Source organism: Eriocheir sinensis, chromosome 12 (assembly GCF_024679095.1).
Source record: "Eriocheir sinensis breed Jianghai 21 chromosome 12, ASM2467909v1, whole genome shotgun sequence".
In the NCBI taxonomy this organism is placed as follows: Eukaryota; Metazoa; Arthropoda; class Malacostraca; order Decapoda; family Varunidae; genus Eriocheir; species Eriocheir sinensis.
Window position 1 is genome coordinate 10,874,139 of NC_066520.1, and position 20,323 is coordinate 10,894,461.

General features: G+C 42.4%; 1 protein-coding gene and 1 long non-coding RNA gene across 2 annotated transcripts in view; both read right to left on the reverse strand.

Annotated features, from left to right (window-relative positions):
- The window catches only part of LOC126997394 (uncharacterized), an 8,689-nt gene extending 4,164 nt beyond the window's left edge, over window positions 1-4,525 (reverse strand). Inside the window, exons 1-2 of the long non-coding RNA XR_007752082.1 lie at window positions 4,379-4,525; window positions 3,158-3,216 (exon numbers count right to left, since the gene is read on the reverse strand). This is a non-coding gene — a long non-coding RNA (uncharacterized LOC126997394). The remainder of the gene's footprint in view (window positions 1-3,157; window positions 3,217-4,378) is intronic.
- Window positions 4,526-9,946: 5,421 nt separating this feature from the next.
- LOC126997395 (uncharacterized) lies at window positions 9,947-13,796 on the reverse strand. The gene is made up of 3 exons (XM_050858460.1): window positions 13,259-13,796; window positions 11,260-11,389; window positions 9,947-10,417 (listed from the first exon to the last, which is right to left on the reverse strand). Exons 1-3 carry the CDS (start codon window positions 13,584-13,586, stop codon window positions 9,976-9,978), a joined length of 900 nt encoding a protein of 299 aa, XP_050714417.1. The 5' UTR covers window positions 13,587-13,796; the 3' UTR covers window positions 9,947-9,975.
- Between the last annotated feature and the right edge of the window lie 6,527 nt (window positions 13,797-20,323).

The window sequence follows — 20,323 nt, forward strand, 5'->3', positions numbered from 1 at the left end:
GTGTGCGTGTCTATGTGTGTGTGTGTGTGTGTGTGTGTGTGTGTGTGTGTGTGTGTGTGTGTGTGTGTGTGTGTGTGTGTGTGTGTGTGTGTGTGTGTGCGTGTGCCTGTGTGTGTGTGTGTGTGTGTGTGTGTGTGTGTGTGTGTGTGTGTGTGTGTGTCTCTCTCTCTCTCTCTCTCTCTCTCTCTCTCTCTCTCTCTCTCTCTCTCTCTCTCTCTCTCGTATTGACAGAAAAACGATAAATTTTCAAAAGCTGTTTGGGTACAAACTCGTGACGAGAGAGAGAGAGAGAGAGAGAGAGAGAGAGAGAGAGAGAGAGAGAGAGACCGGTCATCCTTCTGTTATGTCTCCTTCTCTCTCTCTCTCTCTCTCTCTCTCTCTCTCTCTCTCTCTCTCTCTCTCTCTCTCTCTCTCTCTCTCTCTCTCTGTGTAACCTTGAAACACTTCCTTAAATTCCTTTACATAAGCCTCCTCCTTCTCCTCCTCTAAATGTCCTTGTGCAAAGTCATGCACATTGGCGCCAGAAAGAGTAACCATGCATACATCATGAATGGGAAACCTCTGCAGGCGATGCAGGCATATATCAAAGCCAACAGCCCAGCACTATGCTCGGGTTCATAGCGAGGAAGTTCGAGTGTAAAACCCCAGACGTGATGCTGACCTTGTATAATTCCATTTTAGGATCGCACCTCGAGTATGCAGTACAGTTCTGTCTCCTAATTACAGAGAGGACATTGTTTTACTGGAAAGGATTCAACGACGCGCCACGAAGATGATTCCAACCTTAAGGGTTCAACCGTATGAGGAAGTATTTAAGCGACTCAATCTCTTTACATTGGAGAAAAGACGCCTACGAGGGAATAAGATTCAAGTCTTCAAGTACCTAAGAAAAGTCAATAACGTCGATTACTCCAAATTCTTTGAACTGCAAACCATCTCAAGAACTACAAGTAACGGTTTACCCATTCAGTCGAGTCGATGTAACACAGACATTGGAAGGAGTTTCTTTTCAAACCGAGTCATCCGCCACTGGAACAATCTTCCCTCAGAAGTGTAAATGCGAAAGTCATCAACTTCAAAAATCGAGTCGACCGTCATTTCGTTGCGTCAGGAGTAAAAAGAATATCGAGGTGCTTCCATCTGCTCCCGAGGTCCAGAGTGGCTGCCGAGCAGATTGATTCACAAAAGCGGGCAACCTCATAATGAGCCAATAGTTTTCTGTTGCCGGCATTTCCATGTTTCCTCCTACTTACCTTCTCTTAAAAGTACATGATGTCATAGGGAATCCTCTATTTTTCCTCCTCCTCCTCCTACTCTTTTTTTCCATATTCCTCCTCCTCCTCTTCCTCTTCTTCGCTTCTTTTTCTTCTTTCTTCCCTCCTCTCCCTTCTCCTCCTATTTTTTCTCTTTCCTCTTCTTCCTCTTCCTCTTATTTTCCTTCCTAACTTTCCTTCTCTTTCTCCTCTTCATTATTCTACATATCTTCTTCTTTCTCTTATACATATTTAGGTATTTTCCTCTTTCTCCTCTTCTTCCTCTTCCTCTTTCTCATTTTCCTTCTTCACTCTCCCCCTATTCTTCTTCCTCGTCCATCTCCAAGTTCCTTCTCCTTCTATTCTTCTTTCTCTCCTCAAATATTTAACTTCCCTCTCTTCTTCCTCTTCCATATATTTTCCTTCCTAACTTTCCCCTTCCCTCTTCTTCTTCCTCCTACATACATTTCCTTCTCCTCTTCATTCTTCTTCCTCCTCCTCCTCGTCTTCCTCTTCCTCTCCTACCCTTTCAATGCATCCAGTTAAAACACTCCTCCTCTTCCTCCTCCTCATCATCTATCTTCCTCTTTCTGAAGGTAAGATTAACACCGACAGTAACACAATCAACTTGTTATGTAGTAGTAGTAGTAGTAGTAGTAGTAGTAGTAGTAGTAGTAGTAGTAGTAGTAGTAGTAGTAGTAGTGGTGGTGGTGGTAGTAGTAGTAGTAGTAGTAGTAGTAGTAGTAGTAGTGGTGGTGGTAGTAGTAGTAGTAGTAGTAGTAGTAGTAGTAGTAGTAGTAGTAGTAGTGGTGGTGGTAGTAGTAGTAGTAGTAGTAGTAGTAGTAGTAGTAGTAGTAGTAGTAGTAGTAGTAGTGGTGGTGGTAGTAGTAGTAGTAGTAGTAGTAGTAGTAGTAGTAGTAGTAGTAGTAGTAGTAGTAGTAGTAGTAGTAGTAGTAGTAGTAGTAGTAGTAGTAGTAGTAGTAGTAGTAGTAGTAGTAGTAGTAGTAGTAGTAGTAGTAGTAGTAGTACAGTAGTAGTAGTAGTAGTAGTAGTAGTAGTAGTAGTAGTAGTAGTAGTAGTAGTAGTAGTGGTGGTGGTGGACAATTCATAAGTAATTTTATAGCAAACTAACGTACATGGAGGTATTAATTAAGGGAAGGAAGGAAGGAAGGAGGGAAGGAAGGAAGGAAGGAAGGAAGGTAGGAGAGAACGAAAGAAGAGAGAAAGAAAGAGGAAGGAAGAGGAGAAATATGATACAAATAACAAGATATCATATAGAGAATGAATGAAAGAGGGAAGGAGGGAAGAAGGGATGGGGAAGAATGGAGGAGGAGGAGGAGGAGGAGGAGTAACCGCCTAGAGGGGGAAGAGGAGGTACATCCCCAACACACTCCCTCTTCTTCCTTCCTCCTCTCTCTATCTCTCTCTCTCTGAAAGAAAACAAGGAAGTAAAGGAAGAAAGAATGAAATAGAAGAAATTATAAAATATAGAATGAAAAGAAGGCGAATGAAAAGAGAAGGAAAGGAGAGAGAGAGAGAGAGAGAGAGAGAGAGAGAGAGAGAGAGAGAGAGAGAGAGAGAGAGAGAGAGAGAGAGAGAGAGAGAGAGAGAGAGAGAGAGAGAGTGTCAGCTGTCCCCCCTTCTCCCCTTCTCAGTCAGCTGAAAAGGACACACCATCATCATCTAATTATAATAATAATAATAATAATAATAATAATAATAATAATAATAACAATAGAAAAAAGTAAAAGAAAAGGACAAGAATAGCAAGAAGAAAAAAGTAGGTCGAAAAGTAAAAAGAGGGAGAGGAAGAGAAAAAAAGAGGAAGAAATAGAAAAAGAATAAAAAGAGGAAGTAGAGGAATTGAGAAAAATAATAATAATAATAATAATAATAACACTCACCTAACCCATGATGTAGATGTAGTTCTTTTTTTTCTTCTTCCTGTTCTTGCAACATATACCTATATAATTAAATTCGTGACAAAATATTAACGATATAACCGCACGCGCACACATGCACAGACACTTTCACTATCACCATTATCTATTATTATTATTTTCATCATCATCATTATTATTGTTATAATTATTATTTTCTAAGATGTTTCTAACTTATTTGCACATTATTTTACCTCATTTTTCCTTATTTTAATTTTCTAAGCATTTCGAAACAAATTTTCACATTTTGCCTTAATTTAATTTATTATAATTTTCTAAGGATTTCCTAACATACTTTCACATTATTTTACCTTTTACTTTTTTCTAATTTTCTAGGCATTTTCTTACTTTCACATTATTTTTAACTAATGTTTCCTTAATTTAATTTATTATAATTTTCTAAGGATTTCCTAACACTCACATTATTTTACCTTATTTTATTTTTTTCGAATTTTCTAGGCATTTTCTTACTTTCACATTATTTTTAACTAATGTTTCCTTATTATTAATATCCAAGCTTTTTCTCATTATTTGAGTATCACTTTAAATTTTTGACCTTATTTTTCCTTTCCATTATTTCTGAGCATTTTCTAACTAATTTTCACATGACTTTACCTTACTATTATTTTCTAGGCTATTTCTCACTAATTTTCACACGAATCTTACTTCATTATTTTCTAAGCATTTCCACACGCTCTTCCCCTTGTCTTTTCCTTGCTATAATTTTCTATTTTTTTTTCGTTAATTTTCCTTTTCAACACACGACTTCCCCGCTGTCTTGCCCTCCACCCTCCGCTTTTCTCTTTTTTCAACCTTATTTTAGCATTCCCACGCGTTAAGATTGGCACTGTATGATCTATGCCACCTCCTCTTTCTTTGCATGGCACTGCGGCACTTTGAGGAAACGCAGTTTACTTTAAAAATGAGAAAAAATATATATATGGTGCTGAAGAGGGGTGTCAGACATGACACCCCGCCATTTTCACTTTTCCCTTATTTTTTATCTTATTTCAATCTTATTTCAGCCTTCCAGGGGGTTAGAAATGGCAAAGTATAACCACTGGCACCACTTCTTCCTTTCTATGGCACCACAACATTCCGGGAACACGTAATTCGCCTAAAAATGTACAAATACAAGGTTGAAATTTACCCACGGTGGCACTTTCCCTCCCCTCCACTTCTCACCCAATTTTCCGCATGATATAAGCTTTTCCAGGGATGGGATTGACACTGTGTAATCTCTGGCACCTCTTCTTTCTTCCCTGGCACTGTGGTTCGCTGGCACCGCGTAATTTGTCGGAAAACGATAAAAAGGATTTAATATCACGGGTCACGCGAGCACCATCAGGGACGCCGCGCGGGAACTGAACTGATGGGGACTGAGCCGCCGATGGTTCTGTACGCCGAGTCCACGGGATTACTATATGCAATGTTATAATTATTTTTAACTATTATTGATGTTATTATTATGATTCATGGAGGGAAAATAAGGAAAAAGATGTTATTAGGCCTTTAGAAATAGGTGATGTGCGAATACGTATTTGACAAGGCTTTCATGGGCGTTGTGGGCGTTACCAGGGATAGTTTTATGACCTTGGTGGTAGTTTGACCTTTCCACTTTACTGTGAACTTTAAAAAGATAGTCAATAGATACCGATTGACCTCTTTTCTGGCCTTTGAGAATAGTTAATGTGAGGGGCGGAGGCGTCTGAGGAAACACATCTGACAAGGCTTTAGTGGGCGTTGTGGGCGTTTCCAGGGGTAGTTAATGAGTCTGGTTGTAGTTTAACCTTTCTTCTTCACCCTGAGCCTCGGGAAACAGTTATGAGAACCCGTTAATCGACTTTTTGGCCTTTGAAAATAGTTATTTCGCGAGGCGGAGGCGCCCTGCAGGGAGGCGGGTGGACGGGGCATCTTTTAAGGGTGCGTCACCCATTCATGTATTACTCAACCTATTTATTCTATGGCCACGGGAAGACCAATTACTTGCTCTCCTAGGCACACAGCTTCCCTATGTCTAAGAAAACAACTCTATCACGCCCAAAACGAATGAAACGCAGCGGAAATTCCACAAAACCACCCACAAGGGAAATAGATGAAGCGGTCACCAGCCACCTCACGGCGTACTCCGTGACCTCTGGCTAACCTTTCGGAGCTCAGGAACGCCCTATTGACAAGGCATTCGTGGGCGTTGTGGGCGTGTCCTGGGGTAACTTGATGACCCTGGTGGAAGACTAACCTTTCTTCGTTACCATGAGCCTAAGAAAACAGTCCATAGAGCGCGATTAGACTCATTTTTAGCCTTTGGAAATAGTGGATATGTTCGCCCCCGCGGCCCGCCGTCTTTCTGTCATGTCGAGCTCGGCCCCCACATAAGCACATTTGACAAGCTTTTCTTGAGCGTTGTGGGCGTTTCCATGGGTAGTTTGATGACCCTGGTGGTGATTTAACCTTTCTTCCTTACCCTGAATGTGCAAAAACACTCATGCAAACCCGATTGACCTCCTATTTGAGCTTTAGAAATAGTCGACCTGGTCACCTCCACCGTCCTGTCTTCTCGTCTGTACCCAAGGACCTGCCGGTCGGCCATATACGCCCATTTGACAAGGCTTTCGTGGGCATTGTAGGCGTTTCCAGGCGTAGTTTGATAACCCCGGTGATAGTTTAACCTTTCTTCTTTACCATGAACCTGAGAACACAGTCATGAGAACGCGATTAGGCTCATTTTTAGCATTTAGAAATAGTCGACGTGGTCACCCGCGACGTCTTTGTGGCTCTTCCTGAACCTGTTGGCACCCACGTATGCACATTTGGCAAGGGTTTCGTGGGCGTTGTGAGCGTTTCCAGGGGTAGTTTGGTGACCCTGGTGGTAGTTTAACCTTTTTTGTTTACCATGAATGTGCAAAAATACTAACGAGAACCCGATTGACCTCCTATTTAACCTTTAGAAATACTCGACGTGGTCAACCCGCCGGCCGTGTCTCTCCTCGCATGGACCCAGTGACCTGTTCCTGAACCTTACGTCGCCCAACTACTCCCATTTGACAAGGCTTTCGTGGGCGTTGTGGGCGTTTCCAAGAGTAGCTTAACAACCCTGGTGATAGATTAACCTTTCTTCTTTACTCTGAACCAAAGAAAACAGTCAACAGAACCTGAATAAGCTCCTATTAGACCTTTAGAAATAGTAGACGTGGTTACCCTCATAGCGATGACGTAATACCCTTATACAGCGCATGCTTGCCAAAAGGGGGCAGCACATAGCGGGGCATGTTTATACTTTTTCAGAGGATCCTTATACTTTTGACATAAGCTAATAGAGTGACTATGAGGGCATAGAAATGGCACCCTATAGTTGCCAGGAGTCGCCACTGTAACCATTCCCAACCCCTCATAGCCCCTCGGCAACCACACATAGCCCCCAAAATCCCCACATAACCCCACAAAACCCACATACGCACATTGTTATGGTTATGTTTTACTAACGAGACCAGAGCAATTTTCATGCTAGGAGCGGGGGTGTCATGCGGTGAAATTTCCCTAAACCTATTATAACCCACTTTCAAACCGACACAACTCCCCCACAACCCCACGTAACCCCTCCCCAACCCACCACAACCACATTATGTGGTATGTGTCAGGGAATTAGGCAAGGGCTTATATATTATATAAGCCCTTGCCAACCCCTACAACCCCACTTGGCCCCAACACACCCCTCCCTCAAGTGTCTTAAACAGCGATGGTCCGCCCCGGCCCGTATTCTACATACCGTCATAACTTCTTCTGACGGTCATAGCGGAACAAAATGGCGCATTTCAGACATAACTCCGTCAGAAACTCTTATGGTCGACCATAAACTCTTATGGACGACCATAAAATTGCGCGGGACGCTGAGGTCGGGTTCACCCTGTCATAACTCTGCTTATGACCGTCAGAAGCGCGTCAACATGGCAGCCCCACGTCAACACGCTCCCCAGCCTTTTCGAAGAAGAGACGTACTGAACGAGCTCAGCGATGCTGAGCTTATCAGGAGATACAGACTTGACAAGGAAGGTATTTTGTACGTCACTGATCTTGTGAGGGAAGCCTTGTCAAGTGACACCAAGAGGAGAAACCCACTCACCCCGGAGATGAAGGTGATCATCACACTGCGGTATCTTGCCACGGGAAAAATGCAAATGTGTAGCAGCGACGACCTCGGCCCATCACAGCCCAGCATCAGCAGAGCCATCACCATGACCATTGACGCCCTTGCAAACGTCAATATTCTCAAGCAGTTCATCAGCTTCCCCACCACCCAAGACGTTACTGAGGCGAACAAGGCAGACTTCCTCACCATTGCAAATTTTCCCGGGGTTATTGGTGTCGTTGATGGGACACACGTAAGGATTGTGGCACCAAAGGAGGAGGAAGACGTGTTTGTCAACCGCAAGGGATATCACAGTATTAATGTGCAGGTCATATTCGATGCCAACTATCGAATACTGGATATCCTAGCGAAGTGGCCTGGCTCAGTGCATGATGCACGTATTTTGAATGGCTGTGGAGTGGCAGAATTGTTCCAGAGAGGGCATGTGCCACCAGGTAGTCACTTGTTGGGAGACAGTGGCTATCCCAGCAAGCCATGGCTCCTGACACCTTACCTGCGACCTCTGCCTGGACCTCAGTCACGCTATAATAGGTGAGTAGATTGTCTTTATTTTTCTTTGGGGTATCAGTATAGTTTCTTACAATAAACATGTTGAACGTGAGATCCGCTAAAAATTTTGTAGAGTTGACATGCCATGCACTACCAGGTGCAATTAGCAAACTGAGCCAATCACAACATTTACCTATTATATAGAGAGTTCGGATAATAGGTTAGGCTAAGTTTCGACTGATCGAAAAAAACTTAATTATTTAGGTTCATTTTAGAATAATAATAAAAAATGTAAATAGCAAATAAATCAGGAAAAAACTCAACCTAACCTAGATTAACTGGCAACAAAAAATACACATATTATATCAGCTTAAATAATAATTAATGACGTTAATAATAAGTACATCAGATTTCAAGAAAATAATACACCTTTACACCTTCAAATTTAAAGAAAAAGATCTTTAAATGAAAAAAAATTGTCAGAATTTTAAAGAGTTGATTTTCCTAGTAAAAAAGTTGACCTTCAAATTTAAAAAGTTGACTTTTAAATTAAAACACTTGACTTTCAAATTGCAAAAGTTGACTCAAATTTTAAAAAATAGATTTCAATTTAAAAAATGTAATTAACCCGGTAACAGCGACGGGCCAAATTTGTGGCTTTACCGTGTACCAGCGACAGACCAAATTTGTGCCATGATATAAACCCCTCAAAATAGATGATACATAATCTGATCACAAATGCTTTGATATATATTATGAAATGGTTTGTGTGAGGGGTGATTTTTTCTCATTTTTCTCGCCTGGAGGGACCATTAACCCGTGGGCTTCGGCTATGGGAAAGCCGAGAAGTGCCCGAGAAATGACAAAATTACTCTGCATTTTGAGACTAAAAAAAGAGCATGGAATGTATATCAGAGTACTCCTCTCATAACCACAGCCGCGACTCGTCAAAGCCCTAAAAAGGATCTGTCGACGTTCTCGGGTTAAGAAACATGATCCCCGCTGCTACCGGGTTAAACTGAAAAAAAATTGTCAAGGACAGTCAAATTTAGTCAAGCAAAGTCAAATTTAGTCAAGCTAGGTATGGCAAGTAGTGAATTTACCCATAGTTAATGGAACATAAGTACTTAATATTGACTGCCATTATCATTTGTATTTTCTTTTAGGGCCCACAAACGGACACGGAGTGTTGTGGAACGGGGAATAGGACAGCTCAAGCGCCGCTTTCATGTCCTACACAGCGAGGTCCGAGTAACTCCCCCGGTGAAGGTGTGCAAGCTGATACATGTATGCGGCATGCTCCACAACATCTGCAAGGACAGGAATATTCTATTCCTCTCGATGCGGCTCAACCTAACGCTGAAGAAGTGGATCTTGCCATGGCACAACCTGAAGGTGTGCAAGTTGTGCCGCCACTTCCAGCTGGTCAGCGGAATGAAGGTCGCCTGTATCGAGATGAATTCTGCAACTTGCATTTCCAGTAAGTTGGATATTTTATATATATATGTTTTTCGAATTGAATCTGGGAAACACTCATTTTTTAAGAATCTGCATTATTCTGTATCATTATTATTATGAAACTACCTACTAGTTAATTTCTTTTTCGTTCTAGCAATGAAGACTGAAACCCGTTCCTCAGCACGACTGGACAAGTACATGCCAAGGTACTGTTCCACTTGCATTAATAAAGTAATCAATCTATCAATCAATTATAACCCATATTCCTTTTGTAAACATTTGCAAATTAACATTCCCCTCTTTGTTGTCAATACTCTAAAAACACTCATAGTACTCCTTCAATCTTCTTAAACCTTCCACACTTACAATTACATTCCTATTCACACCCTTTACATTCATAGTTCATACACACCTTTTCATTCTTTTCTCAAGCTCCCTTCACTTCCTTCAAGAACATCTCCCTATTATTCTGAAAGTCATTTCTCACCTTCCTTCCTAGCTCTTTACACATTGCCTTTTTATTCTCCATTAGTGTTCTTTTTGCATTTTTTTTACATATTCATTTTAATCTCTTTTTCCAGTGCATTTGTACACTGTATCATTCCTGCATAAGCATAATTAAATTAGTACAACTAAGGTTTCACAATCATAGAACTATGTGCATCCTTTTCTACTTTTATTAGGTATATTATTTGTTTTTCCTTTCCTTTTCAATTTGTAACTTGATCAAAATTTGTTTAAGACGCATGGCTTCCGCTTTTTCTTTGGCAGCTGCCTCCCGTGCCCTTTCAGCTGCCTCCTGCGCCCTTGCAGCTGCCTCCTGCGCCCTTGCAGCTCCTGTGAAGGCCCGAGCACAAGCCGCCACCTCCTCTGCGGCTGCCTTCATGGCCCGTGCAGCCTCCTCCCCAGCCTGTGCAGCTGCTGCTGTAGCTCTTGAAGCTACAGCCTCCTCCTCAGCAGCTGCCACCTTTGCTTGAGCAGCTGCTGCATCATCCTCAGCTGGCACCTTCCCCCAGGCACCCCCCTCAGTCTGTGGCTGCAGGGTGGGCTCAGGCACAATTATTACTGTTGGTGCCTCAGCACCTCCCTGACCTACAATGAGCTGGCTCGCTGGCTCTGCTGCGTCTTCACTGCAAGTAATGTATAAAGTCATGAAATGGGTGTACAAATGAGCAGTTATAAACTAATGCAGATCTGCCATAGGGTATCTTTTTCCTTTCATATACTAGGGAGTAAATATGGCATAGTGTTATGGAAATGGAAGGCATACTCATACTAAATTAACGACAGTCAATAAGGTCTAGAAGAGTTGCATATCTTTGAGGGGATTGATATTAAGAGGAGGATTCAATGAGTTCTCGGCCTAACAAAGAAGGAGTGGAGACAGGAGCCCGCCAATGCTGTAACATGTTGGTATAGGTTCCAACAAGTAATGCATGGGCTGGCATCCTTTCAGCATTTTCTATTGAGTTACAAGGTGACTTTTCATAAGTGATTCACCCACCATTCTTCAGGGACGGAATTTCAAAATTGAAGACGAGATTGGAGAAGTGCATCACACTCAAAGGCGGTTACGTTAAAACATAAAAAAAGTAAGTGGAGTGAACCTTTGCTCTATTTTTCCTCATTCTGAGGTAGGCTAAGAACTCATTGAATACACCTTAATTGAGAAGTACTATGAGCCAAGGTAGGATTGCATCAATTGACAGAAGTTGCTGTAGCTTTGACGTTACCTGCAGGTATAGTTAACTTGAACTAAAGCCTTTAATTAAACAATCTATTCCAACAGTAAAGATATATCTCTCATATGTTCTTTCCAAGTGATGAGTTATGTTTCTAGTGTTTTGTAACATACTGGTTGAAGCAAATGACAGGCTTTTATTACTTTTGCTAAGCAGAACTGACTATATTTAAAAATGAGAAGAATAGAACTAAAGAGTGTACTTCACAAATTAAACAAATTGAGACATACATGTCGACAGTCCTTTGATGTCCAAGGTCATCAATCTCCTCAAATCCCGTGATGACCTTGCTGTCTTGCCCCAAAACGTCCCCGACAAGTTCATCAATGGGGTCAAGGGGAGGGGGTGGAGGGCCGCCACCTGGGAAAAAATAAAAATTCATGTATTTTTGCTTTTTTCCTTCTACTAAAGCACTACATTAGTGTCTTCTCAGAATGTAATGCTAAAGTGGATTATGACAGGTACTTTACTGAGATGTTATAAAACTTGTTTTTGTCTCCTGCCTGTAACTTGACCTCTCTCAACGAGTGTATCAAGACACCTCTCCACCCGGAATTGACCTCTCTTTTGGCTAATCTATAGTATCTTCTGTTGTGAGAGTGGCAATTAGTGGGCTTTTTCTACACTTTTGTTGCCCTTTGAGCCAACTCTTTGTTGTAAAACAAAATTATATAAAAAAAAAAATAGCTGCTGCACTCCCACCACTATTCAAGGTTGTGTGTGTCAGAAAGGAGCATTTCTTCCTCTCTCATACTTTATCTTACAGGCATCTCTGATGAAAGAAAGTACGAGTAATAAGGGTAAGAATGGACTCTACATAATATTCATTACAAACTTAAACTGATTTACCCATATATATCAACTAAACGAAAATTTATGGCAAATAGCATCCTGTTTCTTTCAATACAAAACTATTTCAATGTGATTGATTTCCATCAAGCAGTTGTCTGTTGATGGCAACAAAGTATGGGTATTGCAACATACTTCTATAAATGTCCATGTTTATATATATATATATATATATATATATATATATATATATATATATATATATATATATATATATATATATATATATATATATATATATATATATATATATATATATACACACACACACACAAGACTCATTTTAGTACCGTGCCAGTAATTCATTACCTACCAAATGAAACATCACTAGCTCTTCATATATCTTTTCTACAAACGTTCAACAATCATGGAAACGCTTTCAAAATCCAATTCAAGGACTATTTATTGTTGAAAATAGGGGATAATATTCACGAAAGCGTAGCCCCCTATGGCGGCGGCCACGGTGACGGTGCAGCTGGTGTTGTGAGAAATACCTCCTCGCAGAAATAAGACATATAGCAGCTGGTGTTGTGAGAAATACCTCCTCGCAGAAATAAGACATATATATGTGGGGGGGGTCCATGGGGTGGTGCAGCCCCCCCTGGTTAGAAGGGGGCGTCGAGGGGGGTGATGCCTCCCCCGTTAGCAGGTCGTAAAGTTCGGTTGGAGAAGTTTAAATATCCTCTCCCACCCTAAACCCTCTGCGAGATATTTTGCAGCTGCACCGTCGCCGCGGCCACCGCTAAAGGATGCTTCTCTTCCGTCAATATTATCCCCTATTTTCAATAATAAATAGTCCTTGAATTGGATTTTGAAAGCATTTCCATGATTGTTGAACATTTGAAGAAAAGATTTATGAAGAGCTAGTGATGTTTCATAAGGTAGGTAATGAACATAAGAACGTTGGAGTCTGCAAGAGGCCGGTAGGCCTAAACAAGGCAGCTCCTTTGACCCTAAGCTCCCGTGTATCTAACCCCACCTAGTATCGCTGTCCATGAATTTATCTAATCTATTTTTGAATGTGACAATTGTATTGGCACTCACCACATGACTGCTAAGCCTATTCCACTCATCCACAGCCTTGTTGGTAAACCAATTTTTGCCTATGTCCCTGTTGAGTCTGAATTTATCCAGTTTAAACCCATTACTTTGTGTCCTACCCATACATACTGGCATGGTACTAAAATGAATATTTACCATATATATATATATATATATATATATATATATATATATATATATATATATATATATATATATATATATATATATATATATATATATATATATATATATATGATATTCAAAGTGCTCAGAATGAGACAAAAAATGTGTAATGGGTGTTTATCAGTTAAAGCTAATATATGAAAACTTACTTACCAGTTCCATTCCGATGATCTCGAAAGTTCTTCAGCTTCATCCTTGACTTAGAAGTGATGGTGAACCATCGCTTCTTTACCTCTACGGCCGTCCTCTCATGGTGGAACTGTCCATTCAGGTCGGCCGTAATCTTCGTCCAGACATCGTGTTTCTTTTGGTTGGAAACACCAACCGTCTTGAAGTTCCTCTTCAAAACGTGGACTTCGTCCCTGTATAACATAGCCAGCTGGAGAGACTCGTCGTCTCCCCAGTTAGCCTTCCTTTGACGTTTAGGTTGAGGATCCATGCCGTGAGTAAACACTACCGAACAGCTGAGAGGGCGGTACATTTGTTTACACACTTTTCAACGGGAATACGTTTCAGCGCATTTTCTCATAACGAATTTCTATTTTACCATTTCTAACTTCCCCAAAAGTCGTAATATGAGGTCAAAATAATGTAAATCAAAGAAAATGATGTCAATAATATATTATATTCCATAAATTTAAAGTTAACAAATTGTGAGCCGTGCGTTCTAGCGGCTCACGGTGTTGTTGATTTACTGCGCTATGGCCGACGACAAGAAGAAGAAGAAGAAGACTTCTGACGGTCATTCTACTGACGGTCATAAATTCTGTTAGCTATGACGGTTAGTTATGGTCGACCATAAGCACTATGTAGAATACGGGCCGCCTCCCCTACTCCCACCCCTCCCTCCTACCCTTCTCCTTGACACACTGTAAGGTTGAATGACACTGTGAGGATGACAAACACTAAGGTTGACAGACCCTGTGAGGCTGACACAGCGAAGTTGACAGACAATATGAGGTTGAGACACTGAGGTTGACAGACACTAAGGTTGACAGACCCTGTAAGGTTGACACAGTAAGGTTGAGACACTGTGAGGTTGAGACACTATGAGGTTGAATGACACTGTGAGGGTTCAGACACTGTGAGGTTGACAGACGCCATGGTTGACCCACTGTAAGGTTGAATGACACTGTGAGGTTGACAATACTGTAAGGTTGAATGACACGGTTTGGCTGACAGACACTGTGAGGTTGACAGATACTGTGAGGTTGAATGACACTGTGAGGGTTCAGACACTTTGAGTTTGACAGACACCGAGGTTGACACACTGTGAGGGTTCAGACACTGTGAGGTTAAATGACACTGTGAGGGTTCAGACACTGTGAGGTTAAATGACACTGTGAGGGTTCAGACACTGTGAGGTTAAATGACACTGTGAGGGTTCAGACACTGTGAGGTTAAATGACACTGTGAGGGTTCAGACACTGTGAGGGTTCAGACACTGTGAGGGTTCAGACACTGTGAGGGTTCAGACACTGTGAGGTTAAATGACACTGTGAGGGTTCAGACACTGTGAGGGTTCAGACACTGTGAGGGTTCAGACATTGTGAGTTTGAATGACTGTGAGATTGAATGACACTGTGAGGGTTCAGACACTTTGAGTTTGACAGACACCGAGGTTGACACACTGTGAGGGTTCAGACACTGTGAGTTTGACAGACACCGAGGTTGACACACTGTGAGGGTTCAGACACTGTGAGGTTAAATGACACTGTGAGGGTTCAGACACTGTGAGGTTAAATGACACTGTGAGGGTTCAGACACTGTGAGGTTAAATGACACTGTGAGGGTTCAGACACTGTGAGGTTAAATGACACTGTGAGGGTTCAGACACTGTGAGGTTAAATGACACTGTGAGGGTTCAGACACTGTGAGGTTAAATGACACTGTGAGGGTTCAGACACTGTGAGTTTGACAGACACCGAGGTTGACACACCGTGAGGGTTCAGACACTGTGAGGTTAAATGACACTGTGAGGGTTCAGACACTGTGAGTTTGACAGACACCGAGGTTGACACACTGTGAGGGTTCAGACACTGTGAGGTTAAATGACACTGTGAGGGTTCAGACACTGTGAGTTTGACAGACACCGAGGTTGACACACTGTGAGGGTTCAGACACTGTGAGATTGAATGACACTGTGAGGGTTCAGACACTGTGAGTTTGACAGACACCGAGGTTGACACACTGTGAGGGTTCAGACACTGTGAGGTTAAATGACACTGTGAGGGTTCAGACACTGTGAGTTTGACAGACACCGAGGTTGACACACCGTGAGGTTGAATGACACTCTGAGGTTGAATGACATTGTGAGGTTGACGGACACTGTGAGGTCGAATGACATTGTGATGTTGACAGACACTGTGAGGTTGAATGACACTGTGAGGTTGACATACACTGTGAGGTTGCCACAGCACCTTACAGATGTAATACCCTTCATAACACACCCACCACAGCACCTTACAGATGTAATACCCTTCATAACACACCCACCACAGCACCTTACAGATGTAATACCCTTCATGACACACACCCACCACAGCACCTTACAGATGTAATACCCTTCATAACACACCCACCACAGCACCTTACAGATGTAATACCCTTCATAACACACCCACCACAGCACCTTACAGATGTAATACCCTTCATGACACACCCACCACAGCACCTTACAGATGTAATACCCTTCATAACACACCCACCACAGCACCTTACAGATGTAATACCCTTCATAACACACCCACCACAGCACCTTACAGATGCAATACCCTTCATGACACACCCACCACAGCACCTTACATAATTAATATCCTTCAGGAGACCCACCAGAGCACCTTACAAGTGTATATTTATTTTGGTGGTTCCAGCAGGGCCACCAGATGGCAGGTACAGTTCAGTGAAGAACCCAATTGCTTCTTTGGCTCTGCCAGCGCAAACTAGCATGCCAAAGGAAAGTAGAACGGTTGACTTGCATGGCGTGAACTCCTGAGGAATGAAGAAGGCACACGGGAAGGGAAAAGGGGAAAAAGACATGAAGAAAGGAAGAGATGAATGTGAAGTGATGTGATGACTGACATGACAGGAGGAGACTGGATGCTGCTGCTGCTGGCTACTTCAATACATCTCAAAACTCTCTATATCATACACTCCCCAATACTTATGCAGCACACACGCACCGACATGCATACAACACCTCTCTTCAATACATCTCAACGCGTCCTGCTGGGAGATCTCTGAACCATTACATTCATGTATACCCAGTAGTGGTGTATTCCAGGGAACATTTCAGGCATTGCATCTTATTCTTGTAAGTTTTGGCGGCTGTTCAGCCCATGGCAACGTTGCTGTACGGTTTTAAGTGTCTCCCTGTCTCCCTGCGTCCTGCTCCGATGACCCAGCCCATTAGTTGTACAAACGAATTTTATTTATAACAATTTAAGGAAGTAATTATTTTTGGAGATCTCAACTTGCCTCTAATTGCCTGGCATCAAGGAAGGCCCCCGTCAGTACTCTGCCCTCCACTCCACCAGCCATTCATGCACTGCTTCATGTCTCCTGGTCTGCACCAGTGGGCGTCTGACCCAACTTTTGTCACATCTGGCAACATATTAGACTTAATTCTGACTTCGGATGGTTGGAGACGTGGATGTACTGGGTAATTTTCCCAACTGTGGTCACTCCCTATTGATTTTTCAGTAGGTACTGTTTCCAAGCGGGTACGTAGCAAAGGTACCTCCAGTCCCGTGACTAAGTATGCCTGGCACAGGGTGAACACAGGACAACAGACTCTCACCTGCATGATACTGACTGGCACTTTGAGTTTTCCAGTATGTCTGTTGATGCCGTGTTCTTGAGGCTTATAGAGCAATTGTGTCCCATCGGGTCTACGTTCCTATCACTGCGGCTCTCACTGTGTCTCCCTGTCCTCTGTCACCACTGTGTCCACTCTGGGGTGTCTTATTCATCGAGGGATTCGTGAATCAACAAACACATCTCCGGCTAATGACGTGAGATTATCCAATATAACGCAATTAAGATTATCCATTATGACGTAATATTATCCATGGAGGTTTTCATTCATGTATCAGCAAACACGTCTCCGGAGGCTGTGACGTAATATTATCCATTATGACGTAATATTATCCATGTGGGTGTTCATGTATCAGCAAACACGTCTCCGGAGGCTGTGACGTAATATTATCCATTATGACGTAATATTATTCATGTGGGTGTTCATTTATGTATCAGCAAACACGTCTCCGGAGGCTGTGATGCAAGATTTAAAGTTCGCGCCTAAACAGCTGACGGGCTCGCCGGGCCCAGTGACCTCGACACCCACGTGAGGCATTGTACGGCACTGATATGACTTGAGCCTTGAGGAGCCCCAGACCGGTAGAGAACACGTCCAATACACGATCTAGCCTGTTACTTAGCGTACAAAGGCTTAGGGAGTCGTGAAGTACTCATATATGAACGCGTAAGCAAAACTTTATTCAACTGGAAAATGGCAACACCTCCTACCATATATACAGCCTTACACAAGCTGATACAGGCGCTATCATTGCACAGCGTGACAAACAGAAGATTAGTGTACATATCTTAACACTAAAACAACACTGGCATGGCCGCTGCAGCCTAAAATTATGAAGGAATATATCCGGTAAAGGCGTGGAGAATGGCAACACCTCCCGCCATATTTGCGGCCTTATTCGCTGACACTGGTGTACGTTATTACTGCACAGTACGATAAACAGAAGATTACTGAACATATCTCAGTACTAAAACAACCCTACACGACATAATAAGGACCGGTACAGCCTTAACATATGGAGAAATGTATCCAGTAGTGAGGAATGGCAACACCCTACAGTTTCCTTACTTAAAAATTAAGCTCAAAGAGGCAATAACTGTATGATAAACAGAACACACAGTATGATAAACAGAACGTTGATTAACATATCACCAAAACAAACATTAGCAACACCAGCATGGCCGGTAAAGCCTCAGAACGTGGAGAAATAATATGACAGTTACTCGATCGACCGTCAGCTGGCGACCCCAATGACCCGTAACTCGCACCACGTAACACAGTGATAGACAGCTTCAGGGGCTCATAAACTAGTACAAAACTCGTCCATTACAATACCTAGGCTTTTATTTAGCATAGAAAGACACCGGGAATACCTAAATCTGATAGCGACTGCCATCAGCTGGCGACCTCAATGACCCCAAAACTATACGTCACATAACTCAATGATAGACGGCTTCAGGGGCTCCCACACTGGTACAAAACACGTCTGTTGCAATACCTAGGCTTTGTTTAGCATAGAAAGACATATTGAAGCGTCAAATGCTCATATACACACATAAGGAAAAAATGGTCAACTTGTGGGAAACGGCAACACCTCCTACCATGTATACAGGCTTATACCGTGCTTCGTTATCACGCAGCGTGGCTAATAGTATACTAGTGAAGATATTTGACCACTGCAATACTGAAGAACAACAACACAATGATCGGTATTGCCTAAAAGCAGGATTAAATATATCAGCTTATGGCACCCTCACGCGGCACCCAAGAAATTATTCAACAAGACTTTGGGCCCACGGCAACACCTCCCATCACATATACAGGCTTGTACGGGGCTTTGCTATCCCTCAGTGTGCTTAACAACAGACTGAACAAGATAACTAAACACTCTGATATGCAGGAACAACACTGCAATAACCGCTATGGCCTAAAAATAGGGTTAAATATATCCTCACATGGCACCCTCACGCCGCAACACACGATTCGTACCCAAAATATGCAAGTCGACTCGGCCAAACGGCAACACTTTTCAACACAGGTAACGCTCTCACAGGCCTACGAGGGCGTATATACCTGCACAGTGCGGGGAATATTACATAACTAAGCCTATTGTACCAGGAAGATAAACATAAACCACACTAGAGTCCCCGCCATGGCCTGAAAAAGGGAGAAATATACACTTGACGGCACCCTCCACATTCTCTCAATCAACCAGGCAGAATGAATGGCACCTGGCCGCATCGGGCGTACAACCACTCCCGTTGAGGCCTATACTGGATCCTAGGGGTGCTGTAGGCCTATAAATCAACCTCAATATAACTCCTGTCGCCTCAATACGCGATAATGGAAACAAACATTCCAAAAATTACATCGGGGTTGCGTTTTGGGGTTGATCTTTTGACCTTGAGACCCGGAGGAAGAGGAGGAGGGGGAGGAGTTACGTTATCAAGGGAGGGAAAATTAACAAAGGAGTGTTTCTACGGCTATATTGAGTCTATATCTATGTATCTATTTACCTATCTGTATGTCTATCTGTCTAACTATCACTGCAATAACCTCTTTCTATCTATTGTCTAATTCTTGTGTATTTACCCGTCTGTCTGTCTATCTGTTTATCTATCTACTTATCTATATCCGTTTATCTGTTTGTCTATTCATCTATATTTCTGCCTATCTATCTATCCATCCCTGTGCAATAACCTCAGTATCTGTTGGTTTATTGTTAGCATGCAATAACCTGTGTAAATCTATCTGTCTGTCTAGCTATTTTTATCTATCCGCTTCATTCTGCCCTCTCCACCTCCTCCTCCTCCTCCTCGTTTCATCTTTTCTTTTTATCTCCATCTCTCCCTCTATCTTCTCTTATTGTTTCCTCCTCCTCCTCCTCGTTTCATCTTTTCTTTTTATCTCCATCTCTCCCTCTATCTTCTCTTATTGTTTCCTCCTCCTCCTCCTCTCGTCTTTCTTCTCTTTCTCTTTTCAGTTTTCACTCTTCTTTTCCGCTTCCTCTATTTTCCTCTTTTCTTCCTCCTCCAATCCTCCTCTTCCTCCTCCTTCTCCTAGCTCATACATGTCTTTTGTTCAATATATACTTTCTCCTTCTATCTGGGTATATGCTAATTGTACCACCACTACTACTACTACTACTGAAATGCCTGAATTTTTCTCTTTACTATACTCCCACACGACCACTGCGTGTAACGAAACACACGAGAAATTAATCCAGACAAGGGAAGTTTTGCCGGCGCCGGGGATCGAACCCGCGACCAGCGTAACGGGAGAGCCGCTCCTTTACCAGTCGGCTAAGTGGGTTATGGGAGGCTCGGCCATCAGGCAAGTCGTGTCACTACACTACTACTACTACTACTACTACTACTACTACTACTACTAATGATAATAAT